Raw genomic sequence first — 10,743 nt, forward strand, 5'->3', positions numbered from 1 at the left:
AGGTTCAAAAAGTTAGAGCCGAAATGGAAAAAGAACTAGAAAATGAAAGGAAGTCAAGAAACGAGTTGGAAGAACGAGCAACGAATGGAACAAATTGAAAAAGAACGTAAGGAAAATGAAGAAAGGAGGCAAAAACAATCTGATGAGCTTATAACAAAGTTTGAGGTCAGTAGTAATTAGTAGTAGTTTCAAATATTTTGAATTTATAACTTATTAGTGAAGGTTTGGTAATGTAAACCTGTTTTGAATTTATGTTGTTGGGTTTGTTAAACTTATGAAAAAACATGTTTTGAATTCATGCTAATGTGTTTAGTTACATTTTTAGCCACATTAACAATAACCTCCAGTGTCTATATGATATGATTGGTCATACAATACATCACTATGTGTGAAGAAAAGTTTGACATTAACCACACTTTAAATTAGGAAAAACATTATGTGTGACAAACGGTAAGACAATAGCCACATCACAAACTACAAAAGAGTGTTTGACTGGCAAGTTCATATTTTTTGCCACATTGACAATAACCTCCAGTGTCTATAAGATATGATTAGCCACACAGTACCTCACTATGTGTGACGAAAAGTTTGACAATAGCCACACTTTAAATTACGAATAGCATTATGTGTGACAAACGGTAAGACAATGGCCACACCACAAACTACAAAAGAGTTCTTGACTAGCAAGTTCATATTTTTAGCCACATTGACAATAACATCCAGTGTCTATATGATATGACTAGTCACACAGTACCTCACTATGTGTGACGAAAAGTTTGACAATAGCCACACTTTAAATTAAGAAAAGCATTATGTGTGACAAACGGTAAGACAATAGTCACACTATAATCTACAAAGGAGTGTTGTGTTTGAGTGGCAAGTAAACATATTTAGCCACTTTTAATGTAATATCCAGTGTCTATATAATATAATTAGCCACACTATTATTAAATTTAAGTGGTCGTTGCTTTTGTTATATCCACACGCTATAGGTCACAATGCACGCTTAACACAACCCTATTGGCCACATTATTATAAAATTCATGTGGCTAAAACATTAATTCATGTGGCTCTATACGTGCAATGGTCACTCATAGTAAATAGTCATGTGGCCATTTTCTACCGTTTAGCCACACTTGTTGGAGAGGCTTCTTGATGGCCAGCAACTAATGCCTGTACCATTTAGCCACACTTATTACCACATAAGGCTACTAAAAACTGTGTGTGACCATATCATACCCACGGTGTCGCGACCTTTGGCCACATATGACCTGAACCAAATGTGTGTGGCTAAAGGCTTACGGCCACACTTTTTTCGTGTGGCTGAAGGTCAATATTCACGTAGTGACGCATATTCGTGAACATGTTCTGTTTATGTTCCAGCATAAAAGAAATTCTCCTTCAACTCAATTACTGGTTAGTTCAACTCTCTTAATCATTGTTCTCTTTGACATATGAACCGTTTGGTTTTGCTTACTTTTAAATTTCTTTCGGCCATGTAGTTGGTGTATGGAGGTTTATTGTCATTGCATGTTTATTTCGTTTTTGCAATAAATTTAAGCGCTTATTTTTTGTTCTTTCAAGATGTAAACTATATATTTTGAAATTCGTAGGTGACAATTAGGAATATTTATCATGCATGCCACCCACCATTAATGACCTTTTTGTAACACCACCGTTAATAACCTTCTAGATATACACCAGCCATACCATAGTCTTGTGTGTTTGTTGTGCTTTGGTATTTATCTTTTCTTTGATATATTATTAGTATTATTAAAACATATTCATATTGTAATTATACAAATAATAGACTCGTATAACCTCATAAACCTAGTCAAGATTGCTATTCGAAGTTTGGACTCGCTTATTAAATGAGCTTAATTCAATTTAGACTCTACCTTGGGCTGGAGCTATTTAAACTTGACTTGATTACAACTTTTAGTTCCCTACTTTTGTGAGCTATGATTTTATGAATAATTGACAAAATTATTTTATGTTTATAAGACTACCCGTAGTGGCAAGTTTTGAGGGGCGTTATGTGCTAAAACGCCGGGGGCACACCGCCCCCTTGACATTATAGGTTTTTTTTGTGCTTTTTGTACATAAAGCTGGTCATAGGCAAAAAAATAATAAAAAATAATGGAGTTTGAGGCATTAATTATGAGTCATTATAGAGGCTTTATGACTACACTTTATTTATGTATAAAATCATAACTCTGACTAGGCGTCACATGTCATATAATGTCTGGATGTGAGGCTTTATGACTCTCATGGTCTAACCTCTAAGTTAATCCCAGCCCTTTTAGAAAAAAGTTAAAAACGTAGTTAATGTACGTGTGCAGTAATGAGAAAATGTTTCGGGATGTGGGTTGAAACATAAATAATAAATTAAATATGAAAAAGATGTTGGATATATCTAAAAAATTATTTAAAGACAGCTACTAATACTTCTTGTAAATTAATAGAAAAAGTAACCAAAAGTTATAATATAAACCAAAGTAAATAAGGCTCACAAGTCACAAGTCCTTTTTATAAAATTAATTAGTTGACCATCTTTTAAACATTCCTTTTCTCCCTCTTGCTCTACACTACAAATATAGGCTATAGCATATTCCCCATTTTCATTATTTGAATCTCTTGAACCTTTTCTCTCAAGACCAAGATGTTGGGAAAGATGGGTTCGGTCAAGAAACTAGCCAAGAAGGTTAAAGTTAAAGTTACTAGTGGCACCGAACCATCGCATCACGAACACTTGCTCAAGGATCAAGAAGAAGCATGTACAACCCCAACCGGGTTTCTTGCACTTTACATAGGAGAAGAGAGGCGTCGGTTCGTGGTTCCCACGGGCTATCTATCACACCCTTTGTTCAAGATGTTGTTGGACAAGGCCTCAGACGAGTTTGGGTTCGAGCAGAAGCATGGCCTTGTGGTTCCATGCAGTGTCGCTGCGTTCCAAGAGGTGTTAAGTGTGGTCGAATGCTGCAACGGCAAATTCGATATTAGTCATCTAGTTGATGAGTTTATTTAGTGTAAACAAGTGTGTTAAAAAGAGAGAAGTTGTGTTTTTGGCAACTCCCTTTTCAGGTTTTGAAGATTTCTCAACAAATATGATCTTTAATTGGTATAAAATTGCTTCTCTTTATTAGTATTTTTCTACTTATTTATTTTAATTTTAAACGTGTTATATGTGACATTCGATACCATAACCTTCTTTCACCACTCGAACTAGCGTAACTGGTGGTTCATAGTTCAAACGATGTGATCTTTCATGATCGAATACTTACACAACCTGTTTCGTGTTTGAATAGGTTGTTAACATAATTCTTAAACTTGCAAGATTGATAATGTTCTTGGCAGCAACCCTACAAAACAAATTCTTCATTTTTTTTATCTTTTTAAGTTTATTCTCCATCTTACTAGTTGGTTGGTTTGCCTACTCCTTTTTTCCTTTAATTATTGCTACATCCATTTTTCTACATTGATTGATTGTACAAGTGGGATTATCTTTAATGACCTCTTATAATCTAATAATCTATAATAAGATATGATTATTTGTTGACTCTTCCTATAGCCTTTCCCTTTTCTTTATCCTTCTTTGAAAAAGATGATACATGTTTTCCATTCATGGCGAACGGGTTGAAATTCTATTGAATCCCACTCTCAACCTAATAATATCGACTTAGAAATTTTGCTCGAAAATGACCAAACTAAATCTAAAACGCGGGATGGTTACTTTACTTGAAAGATATATACGTTTGATGAGGTGTTGTACTATCAAGGATTTTGGTAGTTGTTTACTTGCAACTTACGAGATGGTATTGGGTCACAATCTCGCTGGTTTTCACCAAAATTAACTTCTTTTTCTTACCAAGATTTCATCATTTCCAAGCTAAATGGCACAAATTGTTGAAATTTGTTTGAACTAAAACAAACCATTGTCAAAATGTTTGTGGCCTAGTAAACTATTGTAATTAATACCCAAATTGGTCAAAATGTTCACCAAACTCGTTTTGGAACGACCTGTTTGTTCATCAAAATCGTCTGGGACGACTTGTTTAGGGCCAACTGACATTAATTGATTGGAGGACAAACACGTCAGGAAAGTTAAAAAAACAAAAATATGTTTGAAAGAAACATTTCTAGAACTCTTGATTTATGAGAAACTAAATAGAATCGTTCTTTATAAAAGCTACATTTTGAGAATTTTCTCACCTTTCTATGCTAATATAGTCTCCTAACATATATTATTTATTAATAAAATTAAAAAGAATATTTTGGCCCATGCAATTTGATAGTTACACCCATTTACACTTTTGAGTCAACGAGGTAAATTGTCCAATACATGAACTAAACAAAATTTGGGCACGTTTTTCTTTTATTCTAGAGTGTTTGAATTTGAATATTATATTATCAGATATCATATCATCATATCTACTCTCATGGAATAACAATAATAAGACGGATAAAAATATATATATAAAAGACCATTTTATAAATAAAATGACTGCTATTACAAGCAATTTAATCGCGAAAGTGTTTAGGGCCGGATGCTTATAAGCAATCTGAGTTTTAATTGAACTGAAGTGATCGCAAAATTAGTGACCAAGTTATGACCGGAGTCAAAATGGTAAAAAAGAAAGCTAATTACTGCAATAAATTCGGTTGATTTTCTGACTGCGTCGTTTTGGTCGCAACTTGAACCACATGCATCTAGGTCGCAACTCTCAGCGATCGCAAACTGGTCGCAACCAATAAATACTCCGTCGGCTTAATGCAGTATTTTATATTCTAGAGGGTTAGAAATTGGACATTATAATAATTATTCTTAAAATTAAGAAAAGTAAAAAAGAAATTAACGAGTCAATCCCTACATATATATAGTTTCATCCGAGATAAAGTAAGCAGGTTTGACCATGCCACTTTGGTCACATTTTGTGTCAAACTTTGAGGTAATATTGGTCAAATATTTGAACAAATCTATAATGGGAAGTGGGAACATTGATCAATTGAGGCTAACAAAAAATAATAAACTAGACTATATTGTCTTGTGGTAGCCGGTAGGTGATATATTAATTTCGTAAGACTTGATAAACATAAAGGCACGAAGAAACTTAAATGAGCAAATGCACACAAACGAACGGTCATCAACATAAGTTAATGGACGAGAGATGTGTTTATTCTCATTCGTTTAACTTGAGATACAAAAAGTTTTGTTTATGTTAGTTCGTTTATTAAAGAAACAAACTTTTCATTGAACGGCTTACAGAACATTTAGTTCGATTACAAGCATACCCCCATTCAACGCAAAACTAGAATATATTAAAATTAAAAATTTCGTCGGAAATTTGTAGAAAACTTTCAATCATTTTCCGAGAAAACTAAATTTGAAAACAAAAAGAAAAAATGTTTTCGTAGGAAAGTTTCGTCTATTTTTCAACAAGTTTTATGTTTTTAATGGATTCCACACCTCCCCCCCCCCCCCCCCCCCCAAATAAATTTTAGTTTTCTGGTAACGGAATATTTGTTAGCCCATTTAAATTATCAAATATTAAAGACCTTTACTTTGGGCCAACTAATTCTCTTTTCCCCACAAGGCCACAGGCCCACAACCAATGAAGTTACTTTCTGGACCCGATTTAAATAGTTAGCTAGCAAAAGGGTGTTGGGATCTGTGTATCTGATTAAAGTTACATTTTAAACACTTCTAGTACAAACTCTAGCTTTGTATGTTAAGGAAGTATTTCATGTGTAGAACTTGTAAGACTCAAAACAATTATGATGAATAAATTTAAAATACAAAGAATTTGGAGACATGAACACGAAGATTTACGGAATCGTGTTGGTGTTTTTGATGGGACAGGGATTGGTCTGGCACATGTATTTGGCATCGTATCATAAAATTTGGTCGTATACTTAATGATTTAGATGTTATTCCTTGAAGCACATTTAAAAGAAATTTGGGAACGGGGACGAGGTTGTGGACGAAGACTTGGACTTCAGATTATAAGGTCTCTAAATAGGAACATATGGGTGGGTTTGGTCGAGGAGACAAGTTAAGAGAGGAGCCGAAAAAGAGCACCTCGATTCACTTCTAAATTGTTTGTTGCATAATGATTTTTTTGGTCAGTCCATTTCGAAAGCACATTGACTCTATGTTTCTTCCTGACGGTGTTTTACCTACTCGTTGGAATTTAAGTTAATATATATGGCTGGCAGATTTCTTCAAATTGTATCCCCACTCGAAAAAATATGGTGGAGCGAGGAATTGACATGGCGTTGGTTCTTTGCCATGTTTGTTTCAAAATCGGAAGAGTTTGTGCAACATTTGTTTGGTGTGTGTGAGATTGCTATTAGAGTGTGGACCACTATTAGTCTATTACTACTTGGCTCGATTGCCGCCGGTTCTACGTTTGTTTTAAGTGTTTGTGTCCGTTCGTTTGTTTAGTAAACATTAAAAAGTCATTTGTTTGAATGCAAGGTTTCTTCAGCTCCACGCCTACCCCCAACTCAACAGTCAACGTAACACGGTTTTGAAGTGTGCAGATAGCAACTATTGTGATCAAGTTGTAATCTTAACTCGTGAAACTATTAACAATGGATTTTGTAGTTGAAGCATATATGATCTGCCACTCTGTTGCCTACTCATCCATGATTATCCTCTTTCCATCTCAATATAATTGCATGTGAGTTTAATATACGGAATAGTCATATGTAGCTGTACCATCATTAATCTGTCACGGAAAAGTAACACCCTAGTCATTTTCTTTTTCATGTTTCTTGCTTTTTATCCATTCTAATAACTACCATTAAAGTCTTTATGGATAAACCTTGACAAAAGCCTAGTCAAAGGATATACTATTCAAAGATCTCGATCTATCACACACACTCTCTCCCTTTCTCAATTCTTTTACACACATACATACATACACACACACGTACACACATACGTACGCACATACGTACGTACGTACGTACATACATGGAAAGGATAAAATGAAAACTCATGTGAGTCGAAAAATCACATTTCTCTAGTTATTTTTACGTTTCTCATTTTAAGAGTTGCTTGTAGGCCTAACAATTGATACATAGTAAAACTACAAAATTTAAGAATACATTAAAAAATTAGCACGATGGCTTTATTTGCATAACCAACAACGTGTAATTAAAACTACAAAATTTAAAAAACATGAATCATCAATAACGCACAATATATGTCGTGTGTGTGCATATTGAATATATGAGCAGCTTTAACCAAATAAACATATAAATACTTGCACATAATATATATTGAGTTCTGAGCAGATATAATGGGGATGGGAAGAGAGGTGGTTACATGGTTACATAACGGTGTATGTATTAGAGTTAAAGCAACGGGTAAAGTTAAAATATAAAGGGAGACAAAAAAAAAAGTGCGAGAATGATTTATGACCATATAAAAAAACCCTTAAAATAAATTCGAATAAAATAATAAAAAAATATAACTCAAAATATAAATAAAAAACGAAAAAAATAAAAAAAAAATAAAATGTTTCCGCCATCATTCCCGTTAAAAAAAATAAAAAAATTGACGAAAACACCCAATGGTGAGATCAAAGACACAATGACGAAAATGAACAAAAGACACAATTATAACTAAAAAAAAACACAATATATCGCAAAATATAACATCATGCCGAACAAAATATAGCACAATGTAGAGTTATATAACAGAATATAAAGAAAAAAAGGCACAATGTTAAGGGGAGAAAACACAAACAATGACGGAAATAAGCACAAAACACAATGATAAACAAAAAAAACACGACTTTTTTCACTTACCATTGTGCGTGTGTTTTTTTATGAGAACGATAAAGACGGTGGAAACATTTTTGTGTTCTCGTTTTTTATTATATTTTGAGTTATAATTTTTTATTTATTTTTTTTTGCATGATTTTGTGTGCATGGCTAAAATCTTTCTCATTTTTATTTCTTTTTATAGAATAAATTGACCCTAAAAAAACATGTACTCCTTATATTATTATTGCATTAAACAATCATGATCAAGAAACCTTAGCTATTCTAGGTGAAAAACGATTTTAGAACCTAGCAACAACTGAGCCATTGCCAACAGTACTCCTTATATTACCATGTACGATTCTTTTTTGTAAAAGTACATATTACCACTAGGGCCGTTACCATACAATAATATTATATGTAATCTTAATCAAGGTTGAAATTGTCAAAGAGTTGAATTAAATGTTATGGAATTTTCCATAGAGATTCTATGATAAGGAAAACGAACACGTTATATAAAATTCTAAACGAAAAAGACGGATGAAAGAGGCGAGAAGAGAGAAAAGTTCATTAATTAATGAATAATTTTTTAACCTTTTGTTGATTATACACATATTGTTTAATATAAAATTTATAGGATCGAAAAAGATTGAAAAAAAAAGGTTGTCTCAATATTTGTGTTTCAACAAAACGAATGGTTTCCATCTACAGAAGGATCTATCGGAAATCTAACGTTGATACTTATTAGAGATAAGGTTGTCTGCAATCTTGTTTCCAACACTTCATGACAGATTTTACTGAAGGATCATTGAGATGACCATGAGTAGCGGAGTGTTGACAACTTTTATAGCATTGTCCTTAGCGGTTTTGCAACAAATTACCAACGAATACTTACCGACAACACTTTACCAACTGTTTCTTTGAAAGTTTACATACAAATGTTCCCTCGATAATCAGTTGGTAACAATCATTTACATAAAAAAATAATATTAGATATATTGAATTTCCTAGTTATATAAATAATAAATTACAAAACGCACAAATAACAAAAATCTATCTCAAACAAAAGCAAAATCTATAATTAGAATAAAGTTAAAAAAGCATACTAAATTTCAACATCTTTCATGCAACGGTGAAGGATGGTGGAGACCCAGGGGTTCTTTTTTTTTTTTTTCTTTTTTTCCTTCGTAGATGGATAATCTTATTATATATTAGTTGCTTACAAAAAGTTTTAGTATTGAGCAAGATGTCTCTCTAAGTTTAGAAGAATGATTTTAAAGGGTCAATTTTCTTTCACACCTTTTCTTTTAACTTGTTTTTAACATTGAGGCCGGTAGCATGTCGAGTTTATTTTATATTTTTGATTTTTTTTGTATTTGATATTCATCGATAGCGGGTTGAGTTTAATCTATTAGCTTTTTTTATGTTTCTTATTCCTGATGTATATACTTATTTATTTGGGATGCATCCTAAAGTTCGTATTTGACATTGGTTGTATATACTTATTTATTTGGGATGCATCCTAAAGTTCGTATTTGACATTGGTTGGTTTTAAAAAAAAGAAATACTCATTATAATGTGTTGGCAGAAAATAGAAAAAGTTACGATAGATTGATTAAAGAGAACATATGAAAAATATTGGTTTAAATGAATAAAACAAATAATATAAAAGCATGCTATAAAGTAGATATTGGATTGCGCGAATAAAGAAAAAAATTAAAACTAAGTGTTATTGTTTACAACATACAAAATAATTAACCTATACTTTCTTGATAATAAAAAAAACTGCTTCATTAGATATATTTTTAAGAACAAAATTTTTGCAATCTAAAATCATCCTAATTTTATACTTGCAAAAATTTAAACTTATCACATATTTTGAGGAGACAAATATTATACCGGTAAACTAATAATCGTTAGATTAGATACTAAAAGTCTCTGAGAAAACTATAGATGTGAATAGATTTGACATCTTTGACCCAATTGGTCAAATGATTATTTGAGACGCATAAATGGTAGAGAGTGTGACGTTCAACTTTTAGGATTTCTTTCGCATGTAATTGTATTTTTTTTTTAACAACAAAATATCATTTTACATTGCATTTTCATAGAAGTTTTTAACCTGCAATATTACATTTGTAAAGTGAGACATCATATCTCTAGATTTCAATATGTCATGGGTTGCATGCGATATTATTATATAATATATCTGTAATTAGATTAACAAGCTCGTTACTAGTTAGTTATAAAAAAGATCATACCTAAATATTTTTTGGTCAACCATCTTGACTTTTTTTAAATAAATTATTAGGGTCGATTCTAAGAATTCCTTCTATAATCAATCGTCACATCAATTTATATTTTAGTCGAACATCTTTTTCCAAGACGACTAAAACAATAGTACACTCAATTTTTTGAAATTAAGCTCTAGAAATGAGTGTGCATGTATGATTGTGTGAGCATATTGTTTTCTTTTTACCAAAGTGTACGTTGTATAATAACATCCTATCTTTCACATTTTGTGAGTGAAATTTTATAGGATCCTACTAGGGACACCTAAACATCTCTATACGTCTCGTTTAAGTTATAAGGGGCTATATACGTCTCTCATAGGGGCATACGGGGCGTATGGGCTCCCGTATACCCCCTGCCCTCTGCTTATAGAGGGCCGTATGGTTGGGGGTGTCTCTAGAAAACCCCTTTTTATAATGTGAGAGTAGTTTATGGTGTTGTGAGTAGATGAGAAAGAAAATGTAATAATATTTCTGTATATTTGAAAAGTCATGTTCACTCACTATAATTTTTTAATGTATTTTGAAAGTAACTTGAGTAAAGAAAAAAGAAAATATAATGATAAATGTATAAAAACGTATTATATAATTGAAAATGAGAGAAAAAAATAGTTAATACCACATCATACAATTTAGAAGAAGTTAAGATGTTGTCTGGTTCATGAATTTCTAAGGAATT

General features: G+C 32.3%; 1 protein-coding gene across 1 annotated transcript; it reads left to right on the forward strand.

Moving 5' to 3' along the window:
• The first annotated feature begins 2,674 nt into the window (after window positions 1-2,674).
• Window positions 2,675-3,028, forward strand: LOC143556049 (auxin-induced protein 15A-like). The gene has a single exon (XM_077045484.1). It carries the CDS (start codon window positions 2,675-2,677, stop codon window positions 3,026-3,028), a length of 354 nt encoding a protein of 117 aa, XP_076901599.1.
• Window positions 3,029-10,743: the final 7,715 nt, after the last annotated feature.

The sequence above is a fragment of the Bidens hawaiensis genome, unplaced genomic scaffold, assembly GCF_021521415.1.
Source record: "Bidens hawaiensis isolate Kalapana, Puna unplaced genomic scaffold, B.hawaiensis_p1.1 tig00001032_1, whole genome shotgun sequence".
NCBI classification, from domain to species: Eukaryota; Viridiplantae; Streptophyta; class Magnoliopsida; order Asterales; family Asteraceae; genus Bidens; species Bidens hawaiensis.